The sequence below is a fragment of the Castor canadensis genome, chromosome 13 (genome assembly GCF_047511655.1).
Source record: "Castor canadensis chromosome 13, mCasCan1.hap1v2, whole genome shotgun sequence".
NCBI classification, from domain to species: Eukaryota; Metazoa; Chordata; class Mammalia; order Rodentia; family Castoridae; genus Castor; species Castor canadensis.
This window is the reverse complement of record NC_133398.1, coordinates 75,025,022-75,044,319: the sequence shown is the minus strand read 5'-3', so window position 1 is coordinate 75,044,319 and position 19,298 is coordinate 75,025,022. Positions and strand designations below refer to the sequence as shown.

The 19,298-nt window shown below is 35.3% G+C and overlaps 1 protein-coding gene across 1 annotated transcript in view; it reads right to left on the bottom strand.

Moving 5' to 3' along the window:
• The window catches only part of LOC109700567 (aldehyde dehydrogenase 1A1-like), a 39,151-nt gene extending 33,443 nt beyond the window's left edge, over window positions 1-5,708 (bottom strand). The window contains exons 1-2 of the mRNA XM_020185792.2: window positions 5,551-5,708; window positions 1,937-2,041 (exon numbers count right to left, since the gene is read on the bottom strand). Coding sequence (XP_020041381.1) covers window positions 1,937-2,041; window positions 5,551-5,616 — 171 coding nt within the window. The 5' untranslated portion in view covers window positions 5,617-5,708. The remainder of the gene's footprint in view (window positions 1-1,936; window positions 2,042-5,550) is intronic.
• Window positions 5,709-19,298: the final 13,590 nt, after the last annotated feature.

Here is a 19,298-nt window from a genome sequence, read left to right as displayed (position 1 = left end):
TAATAAAAGGTATTCATTCCTCTTTTTTTAAATGTAAGAGCATATTTTTCTCTTATTTCTGGGAATACTTCCTAGGATACAGGCTTCTGATCCCTATAGCCCTTTCCAAGGAATGATCAGTATTTTTCTGCTCAAGTTTGGCCTTCCTGCAATTCATGAAGGTAAAAAGTGATTGTCACAACAGCTTCCAGTCATAAACTATTTAGCTATCAAAATCATGCACCTCTTCACACATCTACAGACAACTGATTTTCAACAAAGGGAAAATTTATTGAAAGGGAGCCTCTTCAATAAATGATGCAGAGAAAACTGGGCATCTACATGAGGAAAAAATAAATCTAGAACTCTACCACTTTACACAAAAGTCAACTCAAATGGATCATTCACCCAAAACTGACTAGAAAATATGAAACTGCTAAAAGAAAAGAGGGAAATTCTTTAAGACCTTGGTCTGGGCAATGAAGAATTTATGCATAAATGAACTCTTCAAGATACACAGAAAGTGAAATCTGAAAGTGAGTGATACATATCTATTTGATTCTGTTTCTACTTCTCAAATTGTTGACTCCAGAACTTAAACTCCATACTCCTGTCCTTTCAACTTTGAGTCTCACTTTGTTCTGATAATACTGCAAGTTGAATTCAGTGCCTCTCCCAAATCCAGAAAGTTCCCCAGCTCTATTGCTGTCTTGGATTAGAACTGTCCAGTTTAGTCAGTACCTTGAGATTTGTGATCTCATGGTTGAGGCTGAAGTAATGAAGGAATGGAACCTGGACAGGAACGTGTGATTGCTACAATCAACTGAAACATTGTCTCATAAATGGCATTGTCTCTGAATGTTGTTGACTTAACTCCAATAGTCTTTTTCATGAAGACAAATTTTTTTATGTCTTTGTGTTTTATAATACAGAGATTTAAAGCTTGGTATTCTGTGCAACTAAACAGCAGAAAAATTATTTCAAAATTAATAAGAAACATGAACATGCAGGGGGCAGAGAGAGGGGTGAGGAGAAGGAAGGAGAAATGGCAGAAATATTGCACTCATGTATGAATAAATGGAAAAGAGAAACCCATGAACACATTTTTGCATATACTTCAGATCGAAGTTTTGAAGCATTTTGTTCTCCTCACCCCTTCAGCTATTAAATATCACCCTGTCTTACTTTTACAATAATCACTAGGTAAAGGAATAACCCTGCCAGTCTCAGGCTCTGCCTGGGGTTAGGAAGATGACATTTCAATGCTGATTTCATGTCTTATTAGCAACATAAGTTGGAGTAAATTACTCAACTTTCTATCTTTCCAGTTTATTATCATTTGTAAATGCAATGAAAAATAGTATCATCTTCATACAGTTGTCTGAAGTACTGAATTAAAAGAGCAATTAGAATTTAAAAATGTGAATTATACAAATTTTTCATTTTTGTTATTATTATTAGCGACAGTTTATCATCTTTTAATTCAATATTCAATTTAAGTCATTTTAAAATTCAACTTTAAAGGCATTTATTGTTGTTAATTCAATGATTTTAGTGAAATAACTTTATATTACATTGTTTTAAATTCTTATATTACCTTTTAATTACTTTAGTCACATAAAAAATTTTATATAAGTAAAGGATTCATCTCCTTTTTAACTTTGTGGTCAATTCCTTCTTAGTCTGTTTATATAATATTTCTCTTTGTATTCTATTTCAGTTGGAAAACAATGAAGAAAAGTTCTATTAAAAAGATAACCACAACACCCAGAGCACAGCGTCTCGTCATTCCATGGATATTGGTTTCCATGACCAAGGATAACTTAGAAAATTTGTCTGGATTTCTCAAGGAGCCATATGTCCATGACATGTCTTTTTGAACTTGCAGTGGAACTTTGGAGCTCACAGTGGTGAGACAAGAAACCTTGGCATGACACAGCAGTGTTTAGAAACTCACCTTATCCCCTTCTTCTACCTGGCAGATTTCCTCCTCAGTTGCAGGATTGAGGACAGGGAACTTCTTGCCACTCACTGAATTGTGCCATTCATTGTTTATGAAGATCTGTAGGAATGTAGAGAAGGTAGATAATAAAAGCATTTAACTATGCAGCAAATTTTGGAAGTTTCTACAAACTTATAATATAGAATTACACAACTGCCTAAATTTTGCATATCCTTATCCTCTCAAATTTTTTGGTTGTGTCTTGATATTTTATCTATAAACTCACACCTGTACACACAAGTACAAGTGCATAGCACACTAAAATAAAACAGTATGTTTCAGTTTCATGAAGGCATGAAGTCATTTCGACACTTAGAAAATGTAAACTGAAGAAAGCAGTTGTTTTCTCCCTTAAATAGCTGAGAATTTGGGGCACGAGCAGAAACCTCATAATCTTTATAAATCATTGCTCACATTTTCCACCACTAATCTGAACACTTTCATTTGCAGCTAGTGGTGATCAGGTGACACAGTTGATTATTTTCTGATGCTTTATTTTACTGCTTAAAGCGGCTTTAGGGTGGAATTTTGAAAGAAGCTTGCTAAGAAAAAGTGATTCATGGTATATTTTTCATTGACATTTTAAAGTTATAGGGGTTTTATTCTTCTTTTGGAAAGAGTATCTCATAGTTTATATAGTTTATGTTCAGATAAAATAGGTACTAGATTTCTTAGTGAACCTTTCTTAGTGAAAGAAACCAGAGAGATCCAGAAATTTTGGAATTTTGTTCTGTGTGCACTATAAAGGATCAGAAATGTGAGAAAAGCATGATGTGTCATTTAAAAAGTCTGAGTTTCAACCTTTGCAGTCTTGAATTTGCATTTCATTAAGAAAAGGTTTGAAATTTACCAGAGAAAAATATTTGACAAAAACAAATTAGTAAGTGTGACTTTTAATTGATATATGTATGAACATCAGTTGAATGGAAGGATGAAATCTGATTCTTTTTTTACTTTTTTTTTAAACCAATGGCTTTTTAAATCTTAAGTTATTTCTTGTTTTTAAGGAAAAAAATGAAATAGTTCCTGTATGATGAATAAAGATATGTTGTGTTTTGGTCAAATGCAAGATTTCTTTTCTCTTTACATCCCTTAATTTACTATTTGTTATATTATAAATTTTTTAGGTTTATGATAATAGGAAGTAATTTGTTTAATTTCAAATCATAGGTAGCTGATATATACTTTTTTAGTTATTTTTTTGTTTGGTTTGGTATTCAGAGAACTCAAGGCGTTGTGCCTGCTAGGGAGACAATCTACCACTTGAGCCACACTCCCATCCTAGTTTGCTGTAGTTATTTTTGGGATAGGATCTTCTGGTTTTGCCTGGGCTGACCTGGACAACACTCCTCTCATTTGTGCTTTCTATTTAGCAGAAATGATAAGCAATGCCACCATGCCCAGCTATTGGTTAGATGAGGGTCTCACTAACATTTTGTGCAAACTTGAGCCAAACTATAATCCCCTGATCTCTGTCTCCTGAGTAATTAGAATTACAGGTATGGGACACCACACAGGGCCAACGTATGTAGTTTTAAAGAAGGCTTTTAAAGAAGACGTATGGACTGAGCTTTTTTTTAATTTCCTATGTGTTTTGTACATAACTAAAATATGTTTTTATATTAGAATATATGAAGTTTAGTGCTTTTTTTCTGGATTGTTTTTACTGTTGTGCTAGGTTGGGGTACATTGTGGCACTTACAAAAGTTTTTACAATGCATTAAAAAAATCATTCTTGTATTCACTCCTTCTACTGCTGTCATTTATCCCTGCCAATTCCTGGAATAGCTTCAACAGGTATCATTTTTTCTTTTACATACATGTAGACACATTTTTGGACCTTATTGATCCTTCTACCATGTTTTCCTGCCACATTCCCCCTCCCACTGGTACCAATCCTTCACCCTGGCAGGACTTATTCTACTCTCTTGTTCACTGATTTTGTAGAAGAAAAAAGAAAAAAAAAGACAATTTGCCTGTTTTAAATAAAGCTAGTTACACAGGGAGATTCCTTGTGATATTTCCATGTATATATGTATTATAATCACAACTGGTTCACCTCTGTTTTTTTTTTTTCATTCTTCCTTAGTTTCTTTCTTATGGTAGTTTCTGAATTCTACATTCATTCTACTGTAGAGAGTATATCAATCATATTCATCTTCTTTGTTTCCTTCTTTTACCCTACCCTTCTTGTATGTGATGCCCTCCCCCCAACGTGATTAGTTTTTTATAATATTGCTGTATTTGTATTAGGTCTGTATTCCACATGTGAGAGAGGACATGCAGCTTATGGCCTTCTGAGCCCGGCTAACTTCACTTAAGATGATGTTCTCCACTTCTATCCATTTACCTACAAATGGCAAAATTCCATTCTTCTTTGTGGCTAAGTAAAATTCCATTGTATATAAATATCACATTTTCTTAATCCATTCATCAGTAGTGGGGCATCTTGTCTGTTTCTATAACTTAGCTATTGTGAATAGTGCTACAATAAATATGGCATTCAGGTGCCTTTGTTGTAACCTGTTTTAACATTCAGACAATTCTTCCTTTCTTGATATTTAAAGTTAAATATCTCCAATGACAGCAATCAGGATTATACATGCTGGACATGAGTACAATATGATGTTAGGTATTTGGTAAAAAAAATGGATAGAGGACAAACCTCCTTGTTTGCCTGTTCACACCAATACAATTACTCAGACAAAAACACCATCATTCTGTGCATGTTAAAGAGTTCAAATGAACTGCAGTGCTGGTCCAGAATTGAGAGAAGATGCAGGTTAGACTGTTTTTGTTGTCTCAATTTTCACTTTGGAGAGTTGGAATGTGTGAGGAAAACAGGCACTTATATGTGAAATAGGCCAAAATTCAGAGAAACTCTCAGAACAACATTTCCTACTTCTCTAAAGCTAAAAATTCTGAAGTCTAAATCGGGCTCTTGCTCTTGTTTCTCTAAGTTCTTACCTGTTAGCAATTACACATGTGCTCTGACAGCAACAATTTGGCTGGAGGAATAAATATGCATGGTTTCTTTCCCAAAATATGCAAAATAATACAAGTCTTTGAAGTTTTATGAAATAGCTTCATCCAATTATCATACTTAAATCGTATGTTACTAACATATATTTTATTAAAAATATAGGGACGTTATATTATTACAGTATGGTCTGCTTTTCCTTTAAAGAAATTCCACTTGTTTGATTCATTCTAGTAAGTTCTTCCAGTGATTGTTTGCCTCACTTTTCACACAGGCTGGATGTACTGAAGTTAGTAGAACAGCTTACTAAAGTCCACTGACTTCTGGTACATGAAAGTTTCACACAGAACAGAACTCCTTTCACTTGGAGTTATTTTAAAAAATAAATTTATGAAAAGTTGTTTGACCAGATATGATTTAGAATTCACTATTTGTTCAGTACACTAAACCCAGACTTGAATTTTACAAACATTTTGTTTTTGCATTTACAAAGGGTTCCTGACAGAGATGAGTTAAATTGGCATTTTATGCTTTAATAGATGTACTCTTTACAAACCTGAGGAAAACAGCACATAAAAGTTATACTAACCTTAGTATACTGAATCTTCAAATTGGCGAGGGGCGTAGGTAAGTCTGACTTTCCACCAGACTGCATTTCTGATTCGGTTCTGGGAACACAAGCGACAGGCTCAGCAATTTGATTCTGATAGAGCACTTGGTTTGTTTGTTCCTTTTATCTACATGAGGTTGAGGTTTATTTGCATATTTGAATATGATTGGATGAACAGACTTAGGGCAGAACAGACACATCTTCTTTGTAACACCCAAGACAGGAGGCTTTTGCCTTTAAACTTAAATCCTTAAGAATCCAGCACTCAAGCACTGAAGTTGTATCTGGAGCTAGTGCACTATTTATGTATGAATTAATTTACAAAGCTGAAACCTGTGTTAAGGATATTTGGTGCAGTTGCTCTGACCACTAAAGCCAGATTTTTTGGTTTGGCTCTTGGAGGGGTTTTTGTTTTATGTTTTTTGTTTTGTTTTGTTTTGTTTTTGACTTGTCATACTATTACGTAACTTTCAGTTCTCTGACAGACTTGGAATCAGAGAATTTGAGAACTGAAAAAGGTCAAAAAGGGCATTTTTCTTCAGTAGGAACTAGGGAGTAGAGGATCCTAGCCAGTTGTCCTCAGGACAGAGCTGTCAGCAAATCAATTAGTCTCTCAGGGTGCTGCAGCGGGGAGGGCCAGCTTGTAAAAATTCAATCAAGCCAGTGTATATTCAGTGCTGTGTAAGTAGACCTAGCATGAGTTCAGGAGATCTAACACTCTTTGTTTTCTATAAGACAGCAGATAAGTCAGCAAAATTTTTTGGTAACTCAGAGTACACTGTCATACACAGCCACCACAACTAGCTGTATGGCAGTCATTTGGGAAAATTCACCTAAAATGAAAGTAACTTCTAGATTTGGAAGATGGCCATATTTATCAGTCATCACTATAGACAAATGCACAAAGAAAGAATTAAACAACTTAAATTCTTAGTGTTTCCAACTGGGAAATTTCATAAAGGACAATTTTAAGCTGTAGGACTCCCATGAGAATATACAATGCTTTATTGCATTGAAACTACAGCAAAAGCTGCAAAGGAAACACAATAAAATTCTTTGGATACTCTCATTAACAGTAACAACTCCTTCCTAATGAAATCGCCAGCTCCCTAAGTATGGGACTTAGATGGGGCAAGGACTTAGAAGTGTCTGGTATTGGAACCTCACTTTCTCTTTCCACCCTTACCTGGTATTCCCATTTTAGAGACAGGGAGAGGGTAAACAACTTGCTTACCATCAAGTGCTAATAAGTAAAAGGCCAAAACTCTCATTTCAGGCCAGTCCTGCTCCAAAACCAGGGCTTGTCTTCTTTTTTCTCTCTGCCCTCTTCTCCATAAGAGAGTTCCCAGATAGGTTCAGAATCAGCCGCTCTAGTTCTCCAAGTCAATAGTGACCCAGGCAGACATTTGTGCTTAACCTTTCATTCATTTTAAGAAGGGATTGGCAAATTTGTTCTGTAGAGGACAGATAATAAATATTTTTCGTCTTTCTGGGTCAGATGGTTTCTGTTAAAACTCTGATTAAAGAAACTCTAGACAGTAGGTAAATTAATGAGTGGATGTGGTTTTCAATAAAATTTCATTTGCAATAAAAGGAGACAGATCAGTTTTGGTACCTGAGCCAGTCCTCTAGATTATAAGACACTATCGTTCCAAAGTCCTTGGCTATACCACACTTCTTGTTTGAAGAGCAGATACAAAGTCCTGTGCTCTTTGAACATTTCTCTTTCTCTCAATTTCTTTCTGTTTGGAAAATCAGGTTGTTTCTATTTCATAAATGTGCTTAAGTTAAATGCACGATTGCATGATAGCTGTTACTTAACATGTTTGCATAAACAGTGGTTTAGTTGCTCTCCTCTTCTCCCAGATCCACAGCTTTTATGGATTCAAACACCGGTTTAGTTGATATCCTGGAAGTGAAAGCACAAGGCTTCATAGATACTTGGCCATGTTGTCTCATTCTTTGGATGAACCCATGCTTGATTGGATTTGTTGAATAATTATGTAAGAAAGGCTTCTTTAAACCAGGAATTACTGAATATAAAGGAAACAACGTTCAAGCAGGTATCCATACTTTCTCATATCATTCCAACAAATATTTACTAAGTATCATTATACATCAGTCATTATTCAGCCTTGAATTCACTTGAAGGACAGATCTTTTCTGCTCAGAAACCACAATGCACAAGATGTATATTTCAGAGGCATCAGCTGATCCCAGAGTTTATTTTGTAGAAAAGTAGGCTGTTAGGATAGCTGCATGGGTAAGAGATTTTTTCCTTCACTTGTCTTGCAGTAGGATACATGGCTCTGGTGAGAACAAAGGAAGCACACTTCATGACATGGGTTTGTGTGATTTTAATTGCATGTAAGGCTTCTGCAGCAGGGGAGGGCTGGAGCTGGTACTTCAACTTGGGACTCTTGACAAGGGCTATTTCATCTTCTTTTCCTACTTAGGGGCAAGCCAAATTAAACAAATACACACATACACACACACATAAACTTACAGAGTAAGAGACAGAAATAATAATCATAATATTCATCTCTTAAATGTGCTTTCTTCCAGCCCTTTTCTCCTATTTTCTGATTTCCAAGTCTTAGACAATTCATTGAGCTAAAATTCTTGCTTAGTCATGGGACACATCCAGGAACCTCCTCTATTGCCTTAAGCGTAAATGATAAATCTGCCTGTTGCTTAATCCAGCATTGTACATATCTCTACATATCTGATGACTATGCTTTTATCAGATACCATATCATTCTTATTCATGTTCAGGTTTTAAAATTAACTATGTAATTTTAATACTTTGCAAATGTGTTTCCAAAGTATGACCTTTGGAATATCTCACCTCATTTGTGGCAAGGTAATGTGTGTTTTATGGTAAGCTGATTTGTAAAACAGAAGTGTAATTTGAGTGTGTGGGTTTTGCTGGCTAATTTCAGTTCATCTGCTATTTTTCTTCAACTAACCAAAATTTCTTGGCCTACTGATTCCTCCTGCTCTTCACATATGTCATCATAATCTCTTGTTTTTGAAATTTAGTCGATGTCTTTCTCACCTAGTACAATCAATACACTCACTATTAAGTGTGGTTGCTAAAAGAAATGGTACATTTAAGTCTCTATAGGACAAGTGGTTTTGTTTAACATGTTCTTGTTAAACATTATGGGTGATACACCCATTGAAACCGGCTCTAAAATTATGAGAGGAAAAAGATAAAATTATGAGAATAATTATGTATAGTTTAGACCACCAAGCTTAAAGTGTTTGTTACAGTGTTACAGCTTTAGTGTGCTACGTTAAGTGTTACAGCTTCTGATTATGATATAAAACAACAACTAAACTTGAGGCACTGGCAATTTTTTGCTGCTTTTCCTATAAATTAATATTTAATGAAATAATGACTTTCAGCCTTGCAATATCCCAATATTTTAGGTCTGAGTTTTAAAGAATATAAAACTGAAGTGATTTTTCATGCAATCTACTGGACTAGAAACTCTGTGTGTGGCTCAGCCACCTGTGGTATTGTTTGACCACTGTACTACCACACAGACCCCTACCTAACTCTGTTATTTATTCTACTTGTTTTCATTCAAATTTCCTACCTCTTCTGACCTTTAGTTTATATTTTAAGACTATCTGAGTTCATTATCATCTCCCTTAAATAAATCTTTACCTTGAATTTCCTGTTTCTGATTATGACTAAACAGTACCAACCAAACTTGCACTGACATTTTTTTCTCTGTAAAACTAATTACTTTGTTTAATAAAACAGCATTTGCTTTCAACCTTCCATTGTCCTTGTATTTTTGATTTGGGATTGAAGATTATAAAACTAAAATGCTTTTGAATCCAATCTAAAAAGTTCTGCTTTTAATAAGTATTTATACTTAATATGTACTTAACATATATGCAGATTTCATCCTTTATGTCTATTTATGCCTATTGTGTTTACTGAGTGACTTTGTGCTTTGTGTTTTTCCTCATGACATATAGGAGTAGGTTTTGCTGTCCATGATGGAAAACCCAAAACAAATATTCCATTTGGAAATGGATTTCTTTCTCAAATAAACAGGGATTTTAAGTAGGTCATCCAGGGCAGGAAGAGTGTCACACAGAGGCTCCTTCTAGCTCACTGCTTCAATGACTCTTGGCCTCTTGATGAGAAAAGAATGCTACATTTCCACCCTCACACTCAAATTCCAGGATTCAGAGTGGAGAAAGGGGAAGAAATATGGCAAAGAACTAGTTCCCATTACATTTTCAGAAGTTCTTCTCCGAAAAGTATAACTGCTTCAACAGAGTACAGTAACAAAGCTGCACTTACTGATAAGGGAAAATAAAGATTTTAAAACTTTTCTAAATATTTGGACTCATATGTACATTCAGTAGCTGTTATATGAGGGAGGGTGGGAAAGAAGCGAGCAGTTTCTGTCCTGGTCCCTTCTTCCTCTTGCCTATCTCCTTTTGCATTGATTACAACATCTTTATTCCTCCTTTGTCACCTCTTGTTATGTGGAAGAAATATTGTATGTCTTTGCTTATTGTTCTCATTTTTTAACACAGTTACTATCATTTTTTTCTTAAGAAGAATTCAAGAACATTTTAGCTCTTCAGCCTGGATTCTAGTCCTGCTCTGCATGTAGTAATTGTCCATTATAAAATTTTGTTCCATCTTGATTAATGTCCCCAAATTAGTCACAAATCATATCATTATTATTTTATTCAGTTGATTTCTATATTACTATACTTAATTGTTATGAAACTTCTGTGCCTATTGTTTAATATTTGCCCTCAGTCCTCCCTTCTACATTGAATTTCCCTCTTTGAGAATGTGTTACAAGTTCAAACTCTTGATCAATGAATGACTTCAGAAGATGTCAATTTTAATAAATTTTTAGAGAACATCTTGGCTTTATCAAAATAGTTTGTTTTCATCAATTTCTGTTTCAATTTTTTTTCTTGGAGTTTTTTCACTCATCCTTTTCATTAAATTTCCAGATGCCTTCTTTTCACTTAAAACTCTAAGTTTTCATCTAAGCATGTCTTCAGCAGCAGCTACAAGTTTGTTTATAATATTTTCTTTTTTAATCAATTCAACACACTTTCTAACTTTATTATTGCTACAGTGAACAGAGTTAATATAAAAAAAATTAAAGGCCTCTGTTCTCTTTCCCACATCTTCTATTGCTACTTCTAAGAAAACAGATGATAGTGACCCCCAACTAGCTAATCAAAAGTAGAGGAGTAAAACACAAAATAGAAATATGGATAGAAAAAGAAGGCAAGGCACTGTGACTCCTCAAAAGACTAACAATAACTCAATATAGGATTTGATAGAAAATGAAGGAAATACATCCCCATTTGCTGACCTCAGCTCAATGATGATTTGAAAATTCAATGAGCTTAAAGAAGATGTTACAGAGGAATAAAAAACAACTAAAAGAAAAGAGAACAAGATAAAAAAACTCAAGAAGACAAAAAACCAACTAAATGAACTCAGACAGGATTTCAAAGAACTCAAATGTTTAACATTATTTTTAAAAAGAGATATACAAAACAAAGAAAACAGCACAATATAAGAAAAGGAGTTTAGCAACAGTGTGAAAAGTCTCCAAAAAAAAAAAGGATCAAACAGAAATCCTGGAAATAAAAGGCTCCTTAAATCAAATAAAAAATACAGTTGAAAGCCAATTTGGCACACTAGAACAAGTGGAAGACAGAATTTCAGGGCTCAAGGACAAACTAGATATTAAAGAAAAAACAGAAGAATTCATAGACAAAAGACTCAAGAGCTGCAAAAGGAATACAAAAGAACTCTGCAATTCCATCAAAAGACCAAATCTGTGAATTATGAGTCTTGAGAAAGAGAAGAGGTGCAAGTCAAAGGAACACATAATATATTCAACAAAATAATAGCAGAAAACTTCCCAAATCTAGAGAAAGAGGTGTCCATTCAGGCATAGGAACCCTCTAGGGCAGCAAACAGACATGAACCTTTTAATGAAATATTATAATTAAAACAAGTAGCACAGAGAACAAGGAAAGAATATTGAAGGCTTTAAGAGAGAAAAACCAAATGACAGGTAAAGATAAATCCATCAAAAAATCGTATTTCTCAACAGAATCCAGAAAAAAAGAAAGACATGGAATGAGGTATTTTGAGCACAAAAAAAAAAAACCACTTTAAGTCCTAAGATACTCCACCTATCAAAGCTATCATTCAAAATTTATGTAAGAATAAAAGTCTTCTATTATAAACAGGGACTAAAACAATATATGACCACCAACTACTACTACAGAAGATTCTGAAAGGAATCCTACCTACACACAGAATATGAAAACAAACATAACCATGAAAGAATGGGAAATATTAACCCCCAAGAGAGAACAGACAAGTAATCAGAGAGTAGAATAGAATTAGCTATACACACACAAATCCTTAACCAACAAAAACAACTAAATGGCAGGAATCACATACCTCTCAATATTAACACTGAATGCTAATTGCCTCATCTTCCCTATCAAAAGACACCAATTGGCAAACTGAATTAAAAAGGAGACCTCTACAATCTATTGTTTACAAGAAACATACCTTATTGACAGTAACAAACATTGCCTTAGGGGGAAAGAGTGTAAGAAGATTGAACATGCTCCTGGTTCAATCATGTAAAATAGACTTCAAACCTAAATTGGTCAGAAGGGAAAAGAACATCACATCATACTAATAAAAGAAGCAATACATTAAGAGGAAATAACAGTTGTTAACTTCTATGCATCCAATGTTGGTGCACCAAACTACTTAGAAATATACTACTGGACTCAAAAACACTGATGGACACCAACATACTGGTGGTGGAAGAGTCAATACTCCTTTATCAAGAACAGATAGGTTAAGCATTATACTTAACAGAGAAAAACTGAAACCATTCCCTCTAAAATCAGATAGGTTAAGCATTATACTTAACAGAGAAAAACTGAAACCATTCCCTCTAAAATCAGGAACCAGACAAGGATGCCCACAATCTCCACGCTTATTCAACATATTACTGGAATTCCTAGCCAGAGCAATTAGGCAAGAAGAAGGAATAAAAGGAATACAAATGGGTAAAGAAACTGTCAAAATATCCCTATTTGCAGATGACATAATCCTATACCATAAAGACCCAAAAAACTCTACTCAGAAGCTTGTAGACATCAGCAATAGCTATAGCAAGGTAGCAGGATATAAAAACAACATAGAAAAATCATTGGCATTTTTATACAGTAACAATGAGCAAATGGAAAAAGAATGTAAGAAAACAATTCCATTTACAATAGCCTCAAAAAAAATCAAATACCTAGGTGTAAACCTAACAAAAGATGTGAATGACCTCTACAAGGAAAACTATAAACTTCTGAAGAAAGAGATTGAGGAAGACTATAGAAAGTGGAGAGATCTCCCATGCTCATGGATTGGTAGAATCAACATAGTAAAAATGTCTATACTCCCAAAAGTAATCTACATGTTTAATGCAATTCCCATCAAAATCACAATGACATTCATTAAAGAGATTGAAAAATCTACTGTTAAATTTATATGGAAACACAAGAGGCCATGAATAGCCAAGGCAATACTCAGTCAAAAGAACAATGCTAGAGGTATCACAATACCTGACTTCAAACTATATTACAAAGCAATAACAATAAAAACAGCATGGTACTGGCACAAAAACAGACATGAAGACCAGTGGAACAGAATAGAGGACCCAGATATGAAGCCAGACAACTATAACCAACTTGTCTTTGACAAAGGCCCTAAAAATATACGATGGAGAAATAGCAGCCTCTTCAACAAAAACTGCTGGGAAAACTGGTTAGCAGTCTGCAAAAAATTGAAACGAGATCCATGTATATCACCCTATACCAAGATTAACTCAAAATGGATCAAGGATCTTAATATCAGACCCCAAACTCTAAAGTTGATACAGGAAAGAGTAGGAACTACTCTGGAGTTAGTAGGTATAGGTAAGAACTTTCTCAACGAAATCCCAGTAGCACAGCAACTAAGAGGTAGCATAGATAAATGGGACTTCATAAAACTAAAAAGCTTCTGTTTATCAAAAGAAATGGTCTCTAAACTGAAGAGAACACCACAGAGTGGGAAAAAATATTTGCCAGCTACACATCAGACAAAAGACTGATAACCAGAATGTATAGGGAACTTAAAAAACTAAATTCTCCCAAAACTAATGAACCAATAAAGAAATGGGCAAGTGAACTAAACAGAATTTTCTCAAAAGAAGAAATTCAAATGCTCAAAAAACACATGAAAAAATGCTCACCATCTCTAGCAATAAAGAAATGCAAATTAAAACCACACTAAGATTCTACCTCACCCCTGTTAGAATAGCCATCATTAGCAACACCACCAACAACAGGTGTTGGTGAGGATGCGGGGGAAAAAGGAACCCTCTTACACTGTTGGTAGGAATGGAAACTAGTACAACCACTCTGGAAAATAATTTGGAGGCTACTTGAAACACTAAACATTGATCTACCATTTCATCCAGCAATACCACTCTTGGGGATATACCCAAAAGACTGTGACACAGGTTACTCCAGAGGCATCTGCACACCCATGTTTATTGCGGCACTATTCACAATAGCCAAGTTATGGAAACAGCCAAGATGCCCCACCACCAACGAATGGATTAAGAAAATGTGGTGTCTATACACAATGGAATTTTATGCAGCTATGAAGAAGAACGAAATGTTATCATTCACTGGTAAATGGATGGTATTGGAGAACATCATTCTGAGTGATGTTAACCTGACCCAAAAGACCAAAAATTGTATGTTCTCCCTCATATGTGGACACTAGATCAAGGGCAAACACAAAAATTGGATTGGACTTTGAGCACATGATATAAGCGAGAGCACACAAGGGAGGGGTGAGGATAGGTAAGACACCTAAAAAATTAGCTAGCATTTGTTGCCCTTAATGCAGAGAAACTAAAGCAGATACCTTAAAAGCAACTGAGGCCAATAGGAAAAGGGGACCAGGAACTAGAGAAAATGTTAGATCAAAAAGAATTAACCTAGAAGGTAACACACACACACAGGAAATTAATGTGAGTCAACTCCCTGTATAGCTATCCTTATCTCAACCAGCAAAAACCCTTGTTCCTTCCTATTATGGCTTATACTCTCTCTAATACAAAATTAGAAATAAGGACAAAATAGTTTCTGCTGGGTATTGAGGGGGTGGGGGGGAGAGGGAGGGGGTGGAGTGGGTGGTAATGGAGGGGGTGGGGGCAGGGGGGAGAAATGACCCAAGCCTTGTATGCACATATGAATAATAAAATAAAATTTTCAAAATTTCTGGAATTTAATTAAAATGAAACATGATCTATCAGAACCTATGGGACACAGCAAAGGCAGTCTTAAGAGGAAAATTTATAGCTATGACTGTATATATTAAATACACAGCAAGATCACAAAAAAATGACTGAAACTTCATCTCAAGCTCCTATAAAAAAGTGAGCAAGCTATATCCACGTCAAGCAGAAGGAGAGAAATAATAAAAATAAGGGCAGGAATCAATTCAATTCACACCAAAAAAGCCATACAAAGAATCAATGAAAAAAAAAGCTGGTTTTTTGAAATATTAAACAAAATGAACAGACCCCTGGAAAAATCAAACTAAAATAAGGAGGGCAAAGATGCAAATTAATAAAATTAGAAGTGAAAATGGGATGATAACAAAAAACACCAAGGAAATCCAGAGAATCATTAGGGACTACTTTGAAAACCTACATTCAAATAAATTGGAAAGTCTAAAAGAAATGGACGTATTTCTAGATTCCTATGACCATCCATAATTGAGCCAGATTGGTAGGTCCGGTTATAGACCTAACTAGATCTATAACACACCTGAAATTGAAGAAGCAATATGGAATCTCTCAAAAAAGAAAAGTCTGGGGCTGACATATTCTTCACTGAATTCTACCAAACATTTGAAGAAGAACTAAGTCCAACACTGCTTAAACTCTTCCACAAAATAAAAAGGAAAAACACTACATAACTCATTCTGTGAAGCCAATATTACACTGATAACAAATCCAGACAAGGACACAACAAAAAAGAGAGAGAGGAAGTGAGAGAGAGAGAGAGAGAGAGAGAGAGAGAGAATTTTAGGCTAATTCCTCAATGAACACAGATGCAAAAATCCTAAATGAAATATTGACAAATTTAATTCAAAACACATCAAAAAGATCGTAAACCATGATCCAATTGATTTCATCCTAGAGATTCAGAGATGGTTCAACATATACAAATCATTAAACGTAATACAGCATATTATGAGAAACAATGATGAAAACCACGTGATCATCTCAATAGATACAGCACAAGCTTTGATAAAATTCAGCATCTTTTAATGATAAAAATCCCTGATGAAAACAGGAATGGGAGGAATCCACCTCAACATAACAAAAGATATATATGACAAGGTTATAGCCAGTAAAACACTAAATAGGGAAAAACTGAAACTACTTCCTCTAAAGTCAGAAACAAGACAAGGGTGTCCATTCTCTCCACTCTAATTCATTATAGTCTTGGAATTCCTAACCAGAGCAACAAGACAGGAAGAAAAAATAAAAAAGATATAAATTATAAACGAAGTAGTCAAACTATCCTATTTGCAGAAGACATGATCTTATACCTAATAGACAAAAAAAAACCTTGTAGACACCATAAACAGCTTCAACGAAGCAACAGGACACAAAATCAATTTACAAAAATCAGTACCCTTTGTATACACCAACAATGAACTGACTGAGAAAGAATCCAGGAAAACAATTCCATTTACAGCAGCCTCCAAAAAATTAAATACCTAGGAATGAACTTAACAAAGGATATAAAAGACCTCTACAAAAATGCTGTAAACTATTGAAGAAAGAAATTGAAGGGAGAGGGATCCAAGATGGCATCTAGGGCACAGAAGCAGACAGCTTCTAAATAGGGACAGTTTTTCCCTATTTAGTGTTTTGCTGGCTATAACCTTGTCATATATATCTTTTGCTATGTTGAGGTGGATTCCTCCTATTCCTGTTTTCATCAGAGATTTTTTCATTAAAAGATGCTGAATTTTATCAAAGCTTGTGCTGTGTCTATTGAGATGATCACATGGTTTTCATCATTGTTTCTCATAATATGCAGCATGAGCTTCATAAATCAAAAATCTTGCTGAGATGGTGGAGCCACACTTGGCAGAAATAGAGCAGCAAAAAGAATCAAAACTTCAACACCCTGAACCCCTAGCCAGTAGAAAGCTTCTTCATGACATATTACACTGACAAAACAGGAGGGCTCCCGTGCTGACAGACACCAGCCCCAAACCTTCTTGGGAGACACTAAACAGACCAACAGGTGAGCACCAAGCATCACATGGTATTCCCCCAGCTACTCCTGGGATAAACCAGCATAGCTCCCAGGGCAGACTTACCCCTAATTCTGCAAAAAAAAAAAAAAAAAAACTGAACTATAAACAAGGAACTGAAAACAAACACACAGCAGAGGAGTTAGGATGCTGCAAACACACCAGAAAAGGGGAGGGGGCAAGTTGCTGATATCCAGGCAAACTTTCAGTAAACAAAGGCTAGAAAGGCAGAAGGGCCAAAAGTGGGCCGATGAGAAGATGCTGCCTGAAATAGGGCAGGTAGCAATCCATAAAGCTCATCTCTGGAGCTAGTGAGCAACATCCAAAGTCAAACAACACTGTAAAATTGAAAAACAATCAGGAAACTATCATAACATGCTGATAACAGGGGGCTGGCTCATGGATCACTAACCTTGCCCCAGAGAAAAAGAGTGAGGTAAGGAAACAAGCCCCCAGTAAACCAACACAATGAAAACCCAACTCCAAAGCAGGACAGCTGGTGAGTTACAGAGCTGATCTCTGGAACCTGAGGACAAGCCACACCTCACTGACGGAGGAGCTGACTAAGCAGCTGTCACTGAAATACAGAAGAAAAACTAGTGAGTCTCCCCAACCACCTGGCAAGACTAAAACAGAGCCTCTACTTAAATACCAAAACCAGGACTGGCTGTTGAAGGAATAACACCAGAACTACTAAGACTTAAATTCTATTGTTCCTAAACCTGGAATTTTTTGTGTGTGTTTGTTTGTTTGTTTTGTTTCTTATTTGTTTGTGTTTGTTCATCTCTCCTGGTTGATTTCTTTGGGTTTTTATGTTTGTTTGTTTGTTTGTTTTGTATTGTATTGTTAGTTTTACTATTGTGAGTTAGTTAATACTAAATTACTACAAAACCAGGGAGAGAAAGAGCACACCCAGTGCTCTTTTAGAAAGCTAAAACCCAACACACCCACAAAACAAAATTAAAATAAGGGAAAGAAAACAGGTGACTGAAACCACCAATAGCCTATCAAGAACATACTTACATAGTACCATATAGAACTATGGGAAGATGAAAAAGGGATGGAAATCATTCTTCCCCCAAAATAATTTAATACAGGATTCAGAGAGAAATGAAGAAAATGGACACCCAGATCCAGACTCCAACAAAAAGAAGATAAATGAAGCCAAGGAACCCAATGATGCCCACAAGAATCTTAAAGAAGAAATCCTGCAAGTAAATACTGAGAATTTCATGGAGATGTTACTACATACAGTCAACAAAAACATACAAGAGGCACTCAAGAAATTCCAAGAAACCAAAAATAAAGAATACAAGAAGATACAGAAATAAATAAATGAACTTATAAGAGCCTTAAATAAACACCAAAGTGAAACACTGTAAATGGAGATATGAATGAATTAAAGATGAAAATTGACAATATTAAAGTGACCCATGATATGGAAAACCTCAGAAAAAAGAATGAAATAGAAATACAAAACATAACGGAAGGCCACTCCAGCAAACGAGAACAAGTGGAAGACAGAACCTCAGAACTTGAACATAAAATGGAAGTTAAAGGAAAAACTGAAGAGCTATTAGTCAAACAACTCAAGACCTGCAAAAGGAATATGCAAGAACTCACCAACTCCATCAAAAGACCAAACCTGAGAATCATGGGCATTAAAGAAGGAGAAGTGCAAGCCAAAGGGACTCAAAATATATTCAACAAAATAATAACAGAAAATTTCCCAAATCTAGAGAAAGTTATGCCCATTCAGATACAGGAAACCTCCAGGACAACAACAGATGTGACCAAACTAGAACTACCCTACGACATATGATCACTAAAACAACAAGCACAGAGAATAGAGAAAGAATACTGAAGGCAGTAAGGGACAAACAAGTAAGATACAAAAGTAAACCCATCAAAATCACAGCAGAATTCTCAATGGAAGCCTTAAAAGCATTAAAGGAATGGAATGAGGTATTCCGGGCACTGAATGAAAATAACTTCAAAACTGAGATATTCTACCCTGCAAAATTATCATTCAGAATAGATGGATCAATAAAAGTCTTCCATGATAAGCAGAAACTAAAACAATATATGTCCCCCAAGCCACCACTACAAAAGATTCTTTAAGGAATTCTGCACACAGAAAATGAATGTAAACAAAACCTGAGAAGACAGGCAGTACCAAACCAGAGGAGAAGAAAAGACAAGGAATCAGAGAGTAACATTGATTTAGCTGCACACATTCAAACCCTTAAAGAACTAAATGACAGGATACTTTTCAATACTAACACTGATTGTTAATGGACATAAC